Source organism: Cupressus sempervirens, chromosome 7 (genome assembly GCF_028749045.1).
Source record: "Cupressus sempervirens isolate cs-2001-9-10 chromosome 7, ASM2874904v1, whole genome shotgun sequence".
NCBI lineage: Eukaryota > Viridiplantae > Streptophyta > Pinopsida > Cupressales > Cupressaceae > Cupressus > Cupressus sempervirens.
This window is the reverse complement of record NC_143124.1, coordinates 633,251,018-633,270,582: the sequence shown is the minus strand read 5'-3', so window position 1 is coordinate 633,270,582 and position 19,565 is coordinate 633,251,018. Positions and strand designations below refer to the sequence as shown.

Sequence of the window (19,565 nt, the reverse complement as noted above, 5' to 3'; positions counted from 1 at the left end):
CATATAAATATATGTATTGGATTCTCTTTCTACTTCCATGTCCATACCACTTTGCCGACTACAGCTCAGAGCTTTGGTACGTGGAACTAAGTGTCTACTCTTGTCAACAGTGAATGACGACATATTCTCCATGGCCACATCCAAATTCTGAACCACACATACAGATCTTACACTTATTGTTGCTTCCAAATGTGCACTTCAGATGTGTTCCATGTATTTTCTGTTGCACTTTGCAGCTTCTGAGCTGCAAAGCACCATAGTCCAATACTTGTTAATCTCAAATAGGATTTGTTTAGTCCCTTAAGTTACAGTAATGATGATGGAATTGCCACAAAGGCCTGACATACTGGGTAAGGAATTCTGGATTTCCTGCTCTACAAGATTCAGTTTCAAGCACATCCTCTTCTAACTGTTATGTTCCACAGTTATAAAATCAATGTTCAAAGCTTTGTAAAGTCGTATGATCCTATGGTTTTGTGATGTGTACTCAAATAGTTTGTAGCTTTGTAGTGTTTTGTGTTCAAAATTGTTTCCTGTTGCTGATTTGCTATACTACATTTTTATTTATGTTAAATAAGAACAGTCACACAGAGAAATGTATGGATTGATTTTTCCCAACATTTTGTGGTTCACTCTTTGTGGTTTGCTTGGACTTTTGATTCACCCACTCTGGAATGGTACATATTTCTTTTGAACTAGCTTAATTTTCTAGTACTACTTCTGCATTACTGTTCAATGCGAAGTGTGTTTTTTCAAAACATTTAGAAGCATAAATCCTGTTATTCTTTCTTTGACAGTTTTGAAGTCTACATTCAAATACTATAAACTAAGAATATCCAAGGACAAAAATGTTCTAGTTCTGTATGTTCTTTGACTGTTTTGAGCTCCATATTTCAGCAAGTACTAAGAGCTAAGAAGGTTAAATGGTAATAATGCTACTTGTTGTGTATGTAAGTATGGTCCAGGATACATGGTAACTTGCACAAAAAAATGTACAACTCATATGATTGGAAAATTCCATGAATTGAGCGAAAAATAAATTAAGTTTTGATAGTACAATTAGAACCACCATGCTAATCGACCAATGCTTTTGAAACTGTCTGTGGTGACATGTATTGAATGGTTTATCCGTGTCAGATTTTAGTCAACAAATTTATTACATAAACCGAAGCTGGTTTTCAATGTTTTAGTTTTGATCCTTTCTTTTGTTAAACATATTTCTTGATGGTCAAGTTTTCTTATCCTTATAAAACTGCTTGTAGAATGTTTGTTCATTGGATTGCAATTAGAAGTTTTTAACTTCGCCAATATTTTCTACTGGACATCATTTGATAATTGCTGAGCCTTACTGTGCATAAATAAACTTAGGCATATCTATAGCATTTGTAGCACTAGTCTCATTTAAGCGTTCAATGTACCTTACCAATGATAAATTGGTTTTAAATTTGACAGGTTTCAAAGTGATTCAGGATCTGAAAGATCTCTGGAAATAGATAGGGGCAGACTAGGTGAATACGTTTCCACTTCTGATAGTTTTGGAAGAACACCAAGCTCAATATCTTCCTCTGTCAGAAGAGGTTGGGAAAAGGGCTCGCAGGGTTTGAAGAACATTGGTCGATCATTGCGATTTGGGGTATCAAGGGAAGTTTTTTCTGAAGACCTGAAATCATCTGAAAAGAAAATATTTGATCCTCAAGACAAGTTCCTTCAGAAATGGAATAAGATATTTGTTATATCATGTATAGCTGCAGTATCTGTGGATCCATTTTTCTTTTATCTTCCAGTCATTGACAACAATGATCAGTGCCTTGACATAGATGATAATATAGCAATAATTGCTACTGTGCTTCGGACAATTACAGATATCTTTTATTTAATGCACATGGCTCTTCAGTTTCGAACTGCCTTCATTGCACCATCTTCTAGGGTATTTGGAAGAGGAGAGCTTGTAATAGATCCTATAAAGATAGCGAAGCGGTACTTGTCAACATACTTTATAATTGATTTTCTTGCTGTTCTTCCTCTTCCACAGGTATGTTTTTTATGCAATGTTATTGGAGCATATTTTCATATTATTCGTAACAAATAAATCATGGGTACTACCATAATGTACTCTTTTATACCATGCATTTAAAAAATAATGTTTTTTTTAATTGGAGAGGTAATGGATCTGTTATATAAATGAGCCAAACTAATGTATATTAATTGAGAAATTTGACTTAACATGTTGGAGATATTTTTAGTGTAAAAAAGTCCCTTATTCAATAGTTCAATTCAAGTAGTGGGGATGAAATCACATTTTGTGGTAAAATCATGTGTGAACTGAAAACAAACTTGTATGATTGCATAGTCACATGAGGGTACCAGGAGTGATAATGTCAATGAGTCAAACAACATGAAGCCTAGTCATAGGCTTGTACTTTGAAATGCTTCTTCTATAGCTCTATTTTGTTAGGCTTTATGCTAAATTATTGGGTTCACATCATGAACCCTCGAATCGGGTTTTGGTGTGAACAAAATATGGATTTGCTTGTGGTTTCATGTTGGGTGTATATAGGATACATGCCCAACACTATGGGTACTCCTGGTTCTGCAGGTGCAAGAACCCGTGGGTACCCATAGTGCTAGGCGCTCACCTTGTGCGTACTCAACACAAACTTGGGCGCACTCACCTAGTACTCGGTGAACCCATTGTGTAGAGTTTAAAAAGTGGGCCCAAACTTGAGTTAAAAATATTTTTAATTTATATTTAAATCCTAACCCTAAAATGCCATAATATGCAGCTGCTGAAAATTCTATAGATGAATTTTTGATAATCCCTATGATGATTGATGAACATTGGATCATGTTTCATGAGCAACATTTTTACTTTTATATTAAGTAGTTCAATGTAACGATTTTCATTGGCATCATGAACATACATCAATGATCAAATATTTAATTTTTTAAGGTATATATCTAGCATTTGGCATTAATCAATGACCAAGCATCATATTATCAAATGCTTTAGTTTTACAATTTTGTATATTTTTCTGTATACATAATGCATGTGTACACACACACACACATGCGTGCGCGCGCACGCACACACACACACACGCACACACGCGCACACGCGCACACACGCACACACGCACACAGGCACACAGGCGCACATGTGCATACACACACACGCGCACACACACACACACGCGCACACGGGCACACGGGCACACGCACACGGGCACACGCACACACGGACACACGCACACACGGACACACGCACACACACACGCACACACGGACATAGGCACACGGGCACACGCACACAGGCACACGCACACACACGCACACACGCACACACACGCACACAGGCACACACACACACACGCACAGGCACACACGCACACAGGCACACACGCACACACACACGCGCACACACAAGCACACAGGCACACAGGCACACACACACACACACACGCACACATGCGCATGCGCACACGCACACACACGTGCACACGTACGCACACACGCACACGCACACGCACGCACACACACACACAAATGCGAAAAAAATAAATTTGCGTACCCACTTACTGGGTTCTGATATTTGAACGCATCCCCGAACCCAAACCAGTAACTTAGGCTTTATGAAATGCTACCTTTAAATTTATAAATTTTTAAAAAATGTCTTGTAAACTTTCTAATGTGACTGGTAAAGCTTGTACAGCGACACACCTTTCAACATGTAAAGTTCCTGCAAATTCTTTGGACTAAATAGAGATTGGATTCTCTCTTTTTTATCTCCTTATAGCTTGCTGTGAATAACTTCAGATTATTGCCTTTAATTGGATTAGAAATGTAATTCAGAATCTTGTCTTTTACTTCTGCAATTCGTATGAAGGCAGTAATGACTAAGGAGCAGACTTGTAATTTATCTTGTGTGCACTTAGACTTCATCCTTACCCTCTATAAGTATAGGAATCAAGGAACATGTCCTTAGAAAGGACATGTCTCTTCCAAAAATCATTTGCCTAACCTCTAGAAGCCAGCAATTTTCTAGGAATAATTAAATATTAATCACAAACATAAACAGTGTTGTTAGATTAGTATTAAACCAAAATCTTAAGGATAGACACTGATCTTGCAAAGGGAATAATGCAAAGACTTAGTCCTTTACTTATCATGCTATATTAGATCTGATCGACTCTGTTATCAGATCAGTATGCTTAACAAGTTACAGATTTAACACTCCCTCTTAACTTGATAATCATACTGAGAGATATCATATCTGGCACCATCAATAAAGATGAACAAGCAAGAATTGATACTCTATATCTATCTGAATCTTCTTAGCATGTGGTATTATAGAACACATGATACAATGTCATCTTACTAAGCCTGTAGTGTGACAAAGCACTGCTACTAGTGATAACAGCATTGCAAAGAATACAATGTACAGGATAAATTTGAACAGTAGTTTAATTTCTTCATTTATCCAAGTTGTGACCCATAGATACTGGTATTTCTATATCACAACATGATCTTGAGTTTAAGACCTACCAGAATACAGGATAAACTCGAAGAATAATAAAATTCTTCCTTTATCCAAATTGTGACTTATTGACATAGCAATATCAACATCACAATATGATCTTGAACTCATCTAGATCTTACAGTAGAACTATACTGTTTAACACATTATCTAAGAGATCGTCATCTCTCATAATGTCTTTTATACAAGTATTCATTATCTCAGAGATTGTCACCTCCTAAATAATGAATACAAATGGTTGAGCCCATAACAGTCAATATCCTGACAATAAAATTATTTTATTAATAAATTAAAGAATACAAATGGATTACAATTCAACCATACCAAGTCTTCTCCTAAAGTGATCTATCTTCATTTTAGATAGAGGTTTGGTGAGTATGCCTGCTGTCTAATCTGCAGTGCAAATGTATTCTAATTTTACAATATTCCTGTCTACCATATCTCTTACATAATGGTAAGGAATTTCAATATGCTTGGACTTGTCATAAAACACTGGATTCATTGAGAGCTTGATGGAACTCTGATTATCATAACGAATAATCATAGGATTCATAGTTTGCCCAAATAATCCCACAAGTAACTTCCTAAGCCAAATTGCTTCTGGAGAGTCCATCGTCGCTGCAATGTATTTGGCTTTTGTGGAGCTTTGAGCTACTGAAGACTGCTTTTTGCATATCCAAGATATCATTGATGATCCTAAACTGAAACAACATCCTGAAGCACTTTTTCTGTCTGTAACACTTCCACCCTAATTTGAGTTGGCAAATCCATGCAACTCTAGATCAACTTTCTCATATTTAAGTCCAAAATTAAAAGTGCCTTGTAAGTATCTCATAATGTGCTTAACTGCAACTAGGTGAATCTCCTTTGGCTTACACATAAATTGGCTTAAGGCATTAGCAGCATAGCAAATATCAGGTCTTGTATTTACTAAGTACATAAGGGATCCAAGTATCTGTTTGTAGAGAGTATAATCTATGGAAGGTGATTTTGCTACTACTTCTTTAAGTTTTTGTAGATTAGTCTCCATTGGAGAAGACATAGACTTGCAATTCCACATTCCAAATTTCTTCAAAATGTTTGATGTATACTTCCCTTGATTAAGTATGATATTTTCAGAATTCTATTGTACTTCTAGTCCTAGGAAGTAATGAAGGAGTTCCAAGTCTTTCTTCTCGAATTCTCTAGTTAGATCTTTCTTGCATTGATCTATAAGATGATCATCACTTGTTATTAGTAAGTCATTAACATACAATATCGGAATTACCATATCATCTTTATCTTTTTTATAATATAAATTTGGATCAGCTTCATTCTTGGAGAATCCTAAGCTGGTGACATACTTATCAATCCTTTCATACTAGGCCATGGAAGCCTGCTTAAGCTCACAGAGAGCTTTCTTGAGCCTGCAAACAAAAACGTTAGGATCATGAGTTTCAAATCCTTCAGGTTGCTCTAGATATACTTCTTCTGTAATCTTTCCATTTAGGAATGCCGTTTTTACATCCATCTGATGTACTTTCCATCCCTTTGATGCTGCGATTGCTAGGACTACTCTTACGGAGGTATATCTGGCAACATGAGCAAAGGTTTTTTTTATAATCAATCCCTTGTTTCTGAGAAAATTCTCTGGCTACAAATCTAGCTTTATACTTCTCAATGCTACTGTCAGCAACATGCTTTATTTTAAATATCCACTTGGAATAAACAATAGATTTTCCTTTAGGTCCTTGAACAATTTCCCAAACATCATTCTTCATAATAGAGTGGTATTTTTCTATCATTGCTTCTTTCCAAGCTGTATCTTTAATAGCATCGGAAGGATTGGTTGGTTCCATTTTGGATAAATCACTCATGTTTGCTTTATAACTAGAAAATCTTTTAGGTCTTTTGCTTTCTCTGATTGTTCTAGAAGGTGCAACAAATTCTTGTGCTTCCTCTACTGTTTTAATGGCCCAAAGTGGTCTTTTCTTTGAATTTTGAGTTTCTTCAAGATTTAGATTTTGAATTTCATCTTCAATTTCTTCTAAGTTTTCCCTCTGAGACTCAGACTCACTATTTCTTTCAGAACTAAGCAAAGGAGAAGGTTCTTTAGAACTAAGTGCTTTTCTGAATGCTAGATTTTCTTCAAAAAGTACATCCCTACTAAGTTCAATACTTTTCTGTCCAAGTATGAAAATCCTATATGCCTTAGATGTTTCACTATACTCTACGAAAATACCTTTCTTCCCAGAGGGTTCTAGTTTAGTTTTCTTTTCTTTTGGAACATGGATATAGACGGGACACTCAAAAATCCTAAGATGACTTATATTAGGTTTGACCTTAGTAAATACTTCTTTATGAGTTTTGTCTCTAAGGTAAGAATGCGGGCTTTTGTTTTGAATATAGACGGCAATACAAGAGGCTTTTGCCCAAAGATAATATTCTAGATTTGATCAAATATCATAGCTCTAGCAGCTTCTATAATTGTTCTATTCTTTTTTTCTGCTACTCCGTTTTGTTTTGGATTATAAGGAATGGTGTACTCCCTCTTAATTCCTGATTCTTTACAAAACCTTTTAAACAAATTTGAGGTGTATTCCCCTCCGTTATCAGTTCTAAGTGTTTTAATTTTATGTCATGATAAATTCTTAGTTAATGTTTTGAATTCTTTAAATCTCTTTAGGATTTCTTCTGATTCTTTGCATTTTAAGAAGTAAATTTATGTTTTCCTAGAGAAGTCATCTATGAACAAAATATAGTACCAAAATCCTACAAGAGAAGGAATAGACATAGGTCCACATAAATCTAAATGAATTAATTCTAAAACATTATTTGTTGTTCTAGTGCCATCATGAAATGGACTTCTGGTGTTCTTAACTAGTGCGCACCCTTTGCATATGCTTGAGTGGTCTTTATTTAGTTTAGGTAAACCAGTAACCATCTTCTGCATAGTTGATAAGGTTTTGAAGTTTAGATGCCCTAATCTTTTGTGCCAAATTTCATTTATGTCTTTAGCTTCATGAATTAAGACTTGAATAGGTCAACTATATTTTGAATTCAATTCATACAAATATCCTTTTCTCTAACCAATCAACTTTGCTTTCTTGATTGAGGAGTTCTTTGCCCAAGTTATTACTTTGCCGTCCACAAATGCAACATTATGCCCATAATTTTTAAGTGCTGTAATTGAAATTAGATTTCTTTTAATTTTTGGTACGTAGAGTACACCTTTGTAATAACCCCAATAGGTTATAACTTCTTCAAACACCAAAAATCTTATTACTTAAGTTGTTTGACATTTCGTCAAACACTTTGCAAGCAAGGATCATCTGACTGATATAACTTTTCAGATTGCTGCAGTGGTTCTTGTTTGGATTTGCCTCAAAGAGAATGCTTACAAAATTATCTAAGCAATGATCTAACATAAATATGCAACTAATTTTGGCAATAGTGAATGCATATATGAGTTCTAATCATGAAAATGATCACCTACAGCCAACTGGTATTTTAACAAACAGTTGGTATGCAAACTAACTGGCTGATAAGAAATGATATATTAACGCTCAAAGACAACTATTAATGACCAACAATTGTATCTCCTTGATTGAGAATGAGTATCCAATACAATATTCATACTAAGTTAGCCAAGACTCTTGGCATTTACAAAGATATCAAAATATGATGATGGCTGGTAAAGTAATATGCACCTACAACTGCCAATGAAAATTGATGCAATACTAAATATCTATCTTCAATACTCCCCTACAGCAGTACGCTAATCACATGCATGATTAAATACAACTAAAGCCATGGATTTTTGATACCATTGTGAGAAATGCAACAATGAATGATGTATCTATTAATGAATGATAGGTCTAATATGAAATGTTAGTTACAACAGCACTCTATAGTGAAAGGCAACTATGAAAATACACATCACACCTGGTATATGAAGTCGCCTTAGAGAATAGATGAATTGCAATACCACTGAACAGGAAATAACCTCCTCAAGTGCCCAAGTCATGCCTCTCTAGCTGCCGCCCCTGTTTGGAGAAGATAATTTTTAATAAATTATTGGCTGCCTCCAAGTGCCAACACAAGCACCTAAAATGATCTCACTTCTTTGTGAACCAAGTGCCACTTTTAGAGCATGAAGTCAATGGCTCTAGGAACCTCTATGAACAAAAACGTGGTATCCTTGTTTGCAGCAACTGAGACTGAAATCTGATAACAGGGGTACCGAAATGCCTCCAAATGCACTCTCAGACCAACACAAGGCTTCCACAAAATGGTGTACCCCAATGAAAGAAGAGAATCGATGCACATAAGGGCTTCAATGTATGAAATCGTTGGACTCAATACACTGCCATGAGAATCTAGATGGACTGAAATCTGAATCTGAGTATGCACAATGCAAATCAACCTCCAAGAATGAAGATTTCGATTACAAATTGTCTCCAGCAATGCTCCGGATCAAACCATACAAAAACTTGGCCAAAGGCCGCTAAGTGTCACCAATGAAGCTCCAATAGAAAGTTTGAAGTAACTTTCTCCCAGCTGCAATAATTCAAGTGATATTTCACACCCTCAAAATTGCGTACCAATTGAGAGTTTTCGTTCCCAATGGCCAAAGACAATTGCGGAAACCCTAGGCTCTAGGCTCCACAACCATCAACAACAAACAACAACAACAACAAATCTGGATGATCAGAATGAAGCCCGGGGTGCCTATTTATTCTTTTTTTCTCCACTTTCTCCAGAAGCTTCTAGAACATTATTTTATTTTATCTATTAAGTGACTTTATAAAATATTTTATAATTCAAGTCACTTTAATAAATTAATTAAACATAAAGTTACCTTTTAATATTTATTTATTTGATAACTTTATAAATAATTCACTTAATACCACTTATTTATTTAATTAAAATAATTAATTAGGCATCCTCATAAAATATTCATTATTTTGGATAACCTAATTAATTAAATTAATTAAATCAAATTGCCTCCAAAATAGGGACATGACAACCTTTGAGAAGAAGAGAATTTTTAGATTTTAGTTTCAAGGTACAATTTTCAATTCCTTCGACAGAATGTGCTGAATTATCACCAATGGTAGCTTCGCCATTGACTTTTTTTGAAATAGAGTCTAGTGCTTCTTTGTATCCTATTATATGTCTAGAAGATCTACTATTAATTACCCATGCTTTACTTGAAATTACATTTGATAGTGATGAGTACAATACACGATTCTTAGGATCACAAGTATCTTCTTCCCTAGTAACATTTGTATAGTTCGCTTGTTGTTTGGAATTCTCAGGACAATTAGATTTGTAGTGTCCAAACTTTTCACATTTGAAACACTTTATTTTGGATACATCTTTCTTGGGTTTTCCATTCTTTTGATTTCCCTTTTTCTTCTTGAAATGCTTCTTCTTGCCCTTATAGGAGTTTGTATTAAGAACATGAAGTTCTTCATCTTCTATTTTTAGTTTCCCTCATTTCTTTAATTTTCTGGATGCTTCTTGAAGACAATCGTTCTTAAGTCTTTTGAAGTCAAGAAGATTATCTTTGGCACTTATTCCTTGTGCAAAAGTCTCCCATGAATCTAGTAATCCATCTATAGCCATTAGCGTTAATTCTCTGTCACTAATAATGGTTCCTATACTTGACAATTCATCTCTAATGCCGGCAACCCTTAGGAAGTAAGAATTCATTGATTCTCCTTTTTTTCTCTGAATGTGATTTAGTTGCCTTTTCAGTGTGAGAACCCTAGTTGCATTGTTGACCGCATATGCATTTCTTAATGCATTCATCATATTAAATGTTGTTTGATGTTTTGTAAGCATGGGTACAATATCATTTTTTACTCCATCTAATATGATTTGAATTGCTTTCCTATTTCCTTTGCTCCAGATGGATTTATGAGGTTCAATTGGCGGTTGTTTCAATGCTTTATCAACAAATTGTTTTACTTCATTCTCTTCAAGAACCATCACGATTCTGAATTTCCAGGCATCAAAGTGTTCTTTCCCATTAAATCTGTCCTCGGGTCTGATTGTGTATGCCATTGAAGATAGGAGATAGTTGCTAGATAAAGTCTGATTACTGAATTTTGGAGAGCCTAGGTTTGACTACCAAAGCTCTGATACCATGTAAAGTTTCTGCAAATTCTTTGGACTGAATATAGACTGGATTCTCTCTTCTTTATCTCCTTATAGCTTGCTATGAATAACTTCAAATTATTGCCTTTAATTGGATTAGAAATGTAATACAGAATCTTGTCTTTTACTTCTGCAATTTGTATGAAGGTAGTAATGACTAAGGAGCAGACTTGTATTTTATCTTGTGTGCACTTAGACTTCATCCTTACCCTCTATAAGTATAGGAATCAAGGGACATGTCCTTAGAAAGGACACGTCTCTTCCAAAAATCATTTGCCTAACCTCTAGAAGTTGGCGACTTTTTAGGAATAATTAAATATTAATCACAAACATAAACAATGTTGTTAGATTAGTATTAAACCAAAATCCTAAGGATAGATCCCGATCTTGCAAAGGGAATAATGTAAAGACTTAGTCCTTTACTTATCATGCTATATCTTATCTGATTGATCTGTTATCAGATCAGTATGCTTAACAAGTTACAGATTTAACGCAACACCACATGAAACATTTTTGACCTAGAGCTGTAAACTTGTGAGGTCACAAAAAAGGGACCTCATACCCATTTAACCAAGCTGAGGCCCAAATTACTGGGCACATTGAACCCTCAAAGGCATAAATTTATGTTGTGTTGGGCAGAACAAGAGCAATAGTAACTCAACCAACATAGTAAGTGGTGAACCCATTACCTTCAAAGTTCTTATTGATATAATGATGACCAACTAGTTTCATTTCTTTTAGCCTTTTGTTTGAGCACAATGTTGGGTGACAATTTTGTAACTCACTGTGACTACAATTACAAATTCATGGATATTTTGCATCCAATCAATTGTGAACCAGCCACAGCATGTGAGATAAAGTCTCTCCTACTTCTCAGGGAATGCTGTTCCCTCTTATTGCTACCAAAATCAACAAAACACTTAACTACTTATTTACACTAAGCTAATTCAGGGAGAAGCATTCATCCCATTCTCTTTTTTTCAAATTGATGTTACTATGGCAATACAATCTTAAAGCAGTAGTGTATTTCACTTACAAAGCATATGTTGGAGCAATAATTCCGACAAATGAAACATTAGATGTAAGAATAATTTTTAGCTTACCAACATTCTTATTCAACCAAAATCCTTATGAAAGCTCAAAGTCTTTCCATGACTCCTTATAAGATTTTGAGAACAAGAAAGAAACACATTGTAATGTTCCTTGTTGGGACTTTACTTAAATATTTCTCTCTTAAGTCATTTGCAAACTTATTCCTTATATATTTTCTATTTCTTCATTTTTTAATGATGATCTCTCAAAGTTATTTAATTCTATATATTTACTCTTCATTTTCAGAGTCATGTCTTTTCATAAATAAATATTGTATATTAATAATTTAACTATATCAATTATAATATTTATATATATTATATTACTAACATAATATATATTATATTATTAATAATATAAATTATATCTCTTTTTAATATATTATTATTAATACTAATAATACTGCATGATATATTTAAGATTGCATAATATATCTACTTTATATATAAATAATAATATATAATTCTCATATCTACTTTATATTATGCAGTGAATATAGAAAATTCAACATTGTTAATATATTATTATTTAATTATATGGATTTATTTAAATAGGGATATCACAGTCCTCCCCTCTCAGATTTTGCTTGTCCTTCAGCAAAAATGACTCTTTGTAGAACCATCATGCGAAGCATATAATTGGATGCAAGAAGATTTTAGTATACATCATAATACATGAAAACACAAAGCATACACGAAGTAGAAATATGAATGCATGAAAACACTAAGCAAACACGATGTATACACATAATGCACATGCTCTTGATTAATGCCTTACAGTTCACTATTGTCAAGAAGATGATTTACAAATTTTACTTCTTCAATAGAATCCTGCAACCTCAAGTGATCATTAGTATATATGTGTATGTATATGTTTCAAGAAAATGTGAGTCAAGATAATTTATTCCAAGCCAATCCCATACTTCCACATGAGGTGGCTTACTTAGGGGAATGCTTGTTTTGTTTTGCACTTATTATCATTCTTTAGTTGAGAAGAACACTTAGGATGTAAACAAATTACTTAGACACCAACTCAACGATCTTCCTCAAGGTTTTTGTGGATCCAAGCCCACTATCCCATTTTGGAATGACCTCAAGGCAACTTGATCCTGTCTTGGTCAAACCTCAAGGAAACTATAGGGACGCTGATCCTATCCATCATGGAATAACTAATTAGTTGGACTAGCTGAATACACCTTTGTTCTCTCTTCTGAGGCTACCTTTATAGGTGAGTAGTAAACTATATATGAATTAAAAAGGTCATGTTATTCTGATTATAACTCTGGTCTAAAGTAAATGCTAAGAGATGCAGTAGGTCGCTTTGACACCAAACTCAGTGGTCTTCCTCAAGGTTTCGGTGGATCCATGCCCGCGATCCCATCTTGGAATGACCTTGAGGCAACTTGATCCCATCTTGGTCAAACCTCAAGGCAACTATAGGGATGCTGATCTTTGCCCATGTCGGAGTAACCTGTTGACTGGAATTACACAGACCTTTCCCATAGTGCATCCGCATTCTTTTCTTCTAGCTTATATTTTACAATGGGACTGAACATGAATATTTTTAAAATGAATTAATTCTTATCATTATAATAGATATTATACTTACCTCAGAGTTGCATAAGTCTTGTTTAATTAATAGAATATCTTTCCTTGGGTGTTGCTGTTATAACTCATAGATATATCAATATCTGATTATATCTTATGTAGGTGGCTGAATTTACTTATATATACTTTGATAGCTCTACATGTTGTTGTCAATTATCAGCTGTATAAACTGCTTGTACTACTGCATTTATAAATCTTTGTTTACCTTTTAATGTTAAGAAAGTTCCTCCAAAACTCTATGAATGATAGAGAAATCATCGTAATATAGGGGTGTATGTGATTGAGACAAAAATGCGATTACCTTTTCTTAATCACAAGGAATATGGATTTGCTAATATAATCAGCCTTAAATGATGAGGTCCCAATATATTCAATGTTGTCAAATGTACATAGGAATGATTCCAGAAATAATTGTATATAGTAGTGCTGAGTTGGAGCCTCTCATCTTGTATGGTATCACCAGTATAACTGCTGAATAAACTATTTCCTTCAATTCATTCAACTTCTGTAGTATTCTCCAGAAAATAGATTCATCTCGCTGCAAAACTCCCATTAAAATAAAAATTTGCTTGATAACATTGTTCTCAATATACTTGCGCCATAATAATGCTCCACCACTTTGTATTCAAAAGCCAAAATAAATAGTCTTCACAAATCAATGGCCAGTACACACAATTCTTTAGCTTCAATTAAGGTTTTAATTTACTGAATCAATGTATCCTTTTGATAGCGCATAATCAACTCTGAAAGGGTACCGTTGTTTTCTTGCACTTTGTGATAGTTAGGTTTTACCAATGCCAATTATTCATCTCTTTAATAGCGGAGTTGACAAGTACCTGATAAACCCTTTATTACAATGGCTTTAGTAATTTCGTCAATGCTAATAGTAAATTGTAGACACTGTGATAGGGGAGAGGACCCAATACTTGAACACCCTAACCTCACGCTTATTAAAACCCTTCGTAAAAATTTCAAATCACTCCCAGATTTTTACGGCAGCTTACTTGGCGAGTCATCTACTTATAACTAAGGTTTCAAGTCAACGTCACCTATTATGATGCCACATCAGCATGCTTTTTGCCAAGTTGTCCAAAACAGCCCAAAAAAAAAGTGAGACCAATGGTCATGCATAAAGGGTACCCATAGTTGAACAGCTGATGTGGCATCACATCATTGGTTAATTTTTATAATTAAGGGTACATTTTATTCAATTTTGGGTAGTTAGCATTCTACTAACAACTTTGTTGTCAAAAAAAATTTGACATTAAGTCAATAAGTGTAGGTATCAAGTGAACAACTACTATCACAACTATTGGAATGCATTCAAGTCTACTCTGATTTTTGCCCTAATACCTGGTGCTCCTCCTGGTATTAGAACTGAAGTATCATACTATTGTGCTAGATAACAATGTTTCCAGGATTGGTTGTGATTGTTTAGATGACAGTCAATGTTGAGAGAATGTTCTCACAAGTACATAGAGCCCGGTCATTTATCAATAATTGGTGTTAAAATATTTTTTAAATCTCCATATACTATATCATAGATGTTCTGTTTCAAGCGTTACTGCCACGAGTTCCCAGTTCACGGTAGACATGATCCTGACTCTGCTATATTTTATTCAAGGCAAATCTGAATGAGAAAATTTAACTTCAATATTTGGTAGCTCTATAGTGTCGATCATGAACCAATTACCATAGACTTCAATTTAACGATGTCCACCTCTGCCAAAAATTATCCAAAATTATCAGCGCTCTATGTGGTGTGTGATCAAGTGCATCTTGTCTACCAGAAAAGACCAAACTATGAAATACTCTTCCAGTAGTCCCTTTCGTTTTCGTCAGAATGCTCATACACATGTTGCTCTAAGCTTCCAATGTCCCCGTTTAATGAAATGATATTCGGCAATATCGAATACACACAACATCTCACCTCAGGGCATATAGTAATCTTGACAGAAATAATATAGTGCTCAAACTAAGTTGCCCGATAAACATCAATGAGAAATATTTAAATTCAATATTCATACTTCACCTTTAATGCTCTGAGTGCAATATTCATATATAAAATCTGAGACAAACCATACTAAATTGTTTAGTAAGATTTATTAATTAATTCAGTTCCATGCAATTTTTACAAATTTGTCTATTCATGAAACTTATCAAACTTGCAAATTTTGAGCCTCACAGGCTGGCAGGTATGATGCTCTGATACCATTTGTAATGTCCGCTGCTGGGACTTTACATAAATATTTCTCTCTAAAGTCATTTGCAGACTTATTCCATACATATTCTCTATTTCTTCATTTTTGAATGATGATCTCTCAAAGTTATTTAATTCTATATATATAATCTTCATTTTCAGAGTCATGTCTTTTCATAAATAAATACTATATATTAATAATTTAACTGTATCAATTATATTGTTTATATATATTATATTACTAACATAATATATATTATATTATTAACAATATAAATTATATTTCTTATTAATATATCATTATTAATACTAATAATATTGCATACTATATATAATATTTATGATTGCATAATATATTTAATCTATAGAAATAATAATATTTAATTCTCATATTTAATATATATTATGCAATGAATATAGCAAATTTAACATTTTTAATATTTTATTATTTGATTTTATGGATTTATTTAAATCAGGATATCACCCACGTGCAGCTTAAAGTCTACAACACATTCTTTTTTAAATTCACAAACTGAGAAAGTAAAAGCATCACAATGCCTACAAGTTATCTCCTTGTCTGTGTATCCTAGAATAGCTCCAAACTTGATAAGCAACTTGAAGTCTGCAAGACCAAATCTGAAAACAAATTATAACTACAAACACAATAAGAAGTTCAATGTCTGCAAGATTGTGCTCAAATCCCTCTTGAAAAAAGCATAAAGCTCACAGTAAACTCAAGAAAATGTTGTCACATCATAGTTTGGGATCGTGCAAAGTCTCAGAACAACCTGCTTCTTTTATTGAAAGCATTTAAATATATATCTAAGCACAGTCTTAGAGTGCATATACAAATTGATAGAATTTTCTTGCATTGTCAAACAATGAAAATTACAAAGGAGCTCCCTCCTATATATAGGTGAGGGGCTGAGAGAGAGGTGTGAAAAATCCAACAAACTTTGACCTATTCAAAAACCTAATTTGACTTATTCAGCCTTGCAAGTCCTTATGCACTTGCACAGTGATTGCATGTTACAGCTTTGCAGGTGATACTATCACTTGCAATTACATATTGTTTCCCAATTACATGTAATTGTCAATAACAAATTTACAAAATGCATGATGAAAATGACTAAGCGTCTGACAAGACACAACTACTACATCATCCTTTGTTGGTCTTCATGCCGAGGGAAAGTACACAAATTTCTTATATATACTTCCATATTATCACTGTTTGTACATTATCATAGCACTGCCACTATCTTTAACACAGTATAGTTTGATGCAACAGCAGTGATCTCATGTATTCTTCATTTGTCCTCACTATTCTGTGCTTGCTGTTGGGACCTTTATACTAATTCTTGTTGATCACCACTCACACAACATTGCTCAATATTGCTATAATATTGAGATCTGCCTTTATATATCGGACATGACATATTATGACAGAGGACTATTCTTTCCCGTAGTGGTAAACAGCTCTTCTTTACCATATATCACTGTATTTTTCTGTGCTTGCACCTTTGACACTAATAACCTTCTGCCATTCAATAGAAAAATGACACTTGTTGAAGACCATCTGTCCTCCTATTCTGGGACTTGGTGGGACTGTTTTAAGACATGCCACTGCTGCTCTACCATACTGGCCTTTTTCTGGTCATTGTTGTTGGTCAAAAAGAGTTAAATCTGCTTTTCTACTGATCGTTCAAGCCGTCATTACTTATTGAAGCCACTTCACATGATTGTAGAGACCTTGTTAATAATCTTTCGATGGCTATTTGAAAACTCTCTCACATCTTTATCAGTCATAAGTTCATAACTCATCATCTTTCTGAGCATATACACTTACTGCTTTGTCAATGGGGAGTCATTGATGCCTCTATCTTTGACTGTGATAGACACGTAACTCACCTATTGTCAGAAAATATTTGTATCTGTTTAAGATTCATGATTACTTGATACTCATGCCTACTTATGAAATATCACTCTATATACAGTCTGAAAACCCCATCGTGCGGTGGTTTAGAAGAAAACTTGGTGATGAATTTGAAAGCATGAATCCAGGACTTTGTACAAAAACAACCCATACGAGTCCGGATTCAACCACAGATATATACAGGCAAAGCACGTTTCCTCAAAAACAACTAGGGAAATAATCAAAGAGCAACTGATTTATAGAGACATGTGACAGATGAATCCTTCAACGCAGATATATAAGGGAAGCTTGAAGAAATAAGTCAAAACAAACTGACCAATCTTCCATATTGAATGCGAATGCCAGTGCTGGATCAAAATGCAAATCTTATACAAGGAAAAATTCGGAATAAGGCATGCTTTCGCAAATGAAGAAGACTCCTATTGAAAAATGGTGTCTTTACCTGAGACGAATTTTCCCAATGATGCTGCAGCTCAAAAATGATCTTTTCTTCAGAAACATTGTATATGTGCCCTGGGCGGGCTTCTGCAGTGACGTTGGCTGAAACTTGTTTGCAACTCCATAAAAGTGCCTCAGACGAGCTTTAAGATGCCACACAGAAGTTCTGGAAACAAATGATTCTGAAGACAATGCACAAAATACCTTAAGATGGGGTTTTCAATAGCCAAATGCAAATTAAATAAACACTGTTTCGCCTTCTCATATATGTTGACAGTCTTTCTTGATGAATTAATAGCTATTAAAATCGTCTTTCAAGTAATAATGGACTTTTTGAAATGAATTGCAAGTCAAAGAATGGTTTAAACTTTTAAAGTCATAGAAATGGGCTTTTTGGATGCTCATACATCCAAATCGTTGTTTTAAAAACACATACGATTTATTTTAAAATTGTCACTTACAGCATCTATGAGCTTTAATAAGCCTCACACAAGGTGAAAATGTTATTATAAAACAATGTCATTGCCTCTAGAAACACTTTTCAGCATAATGATGGGTTTTTAAAAGGCATTTACGTTTGCAAAAGTTGCATTTAAAAGATGTAAAGCTTAAAATGAATGTTGTTCCTGAGATAAAACGGGCTTTTGGAGATCAACCGCATGCATTGCATGAGTTTTTAATATATTTAGTAGTCCTAAAAATTGCCACCTGGGCTTTTAGAGATGTAAAACAAGGAAAACCAGCCGTTGTAGAAGAAAAATGAGCCTTTACGAGGAGTTAATGGGATTTAAAAAATGCATTTACAAGTCAAAACATAAACATAAACTCATACTTTTAAGTGAACTCAAAAAGTCCACTTATGAGTAGATATAAGTTTAAGAACATCTCTTTATTTAAAAACAGGTTTGTATGTTCATTTGCATTTATTTAACCTTCTTAAAGATAAAACATGTAATGAGGTTTAAAAAGCTCACCACATATTAAAATCTTATAATTAAAAGTTCACATATTACTTTGCAAATATGGACAATGGAGTTTTAAGTCCAAACTGCATGTAATGACACCCAAGATGTCATGAATGACCAACAAAATGCCCACTCATGGAAGATTTTAGTCAAAGAACAAATAAAAACCCCACCTGCAGTATGCTTAATTCCTCAATAACTCTTGAAATACAACTCTGATTGAGGCCCACAATAGCTCGAAACAAGCACAATTGAAAACGCTACAATTTCAAAAACAAAACTAAAATCAAACAAAGCAACTAGGACAACCTCTTAGAGAGTTTATCCTATGAAAGTTTTCGTAGGGGTATTACGAGGTAACTGGTAAAATACTTGCTTGTTATTAACAGAGACCAAGAGATCAATTTATACAGAAAGAATGATAAAAAAGAATAGAAATATTCTATTCTAGAGAAAGCGAAAAACGAAAGCAAACTAAAGCTTAAGATATTTACAAGATAACCATTAACTAATAATAGACGACTTATTTATTATTGTAATACCCTCCCTTAATAGTTTATCTATCGAACACACTAAGCTATCCTCTGAATTTGACAAACTTATCAAAACCAAGAGGCTTGTTGAGAATGTTTGCAGTCTGATCTGAGGTAGG

General features: G+C 34.2%; 1 protein-coding gene across 2 annotated transcripts in view; it reads left to right on the top strand.

Moving 5' to 3' along the window:
* Positions 1 to 19,565, top strand: part of LOC149548287 (putative cyclic nucleotide-gated ion channel 5) — a 138,751-nt gene that overhangs the window by 51,902 nt on the left and 67,284 nt on the right. For both annotated transcript variants that reach the window (XM_089792348.1, XM_089792349.1), the window contains exon 3: positions 1,453 to 2,032. In XM_089792348.1, the coding sequence (XP_089648474.1) occupies positions 1,453 to 2,032 (580 nt within the window). The remainder of the gene's footprint in view (positions 1 to 1,452; positions 2,033 to 19,565) is intronic.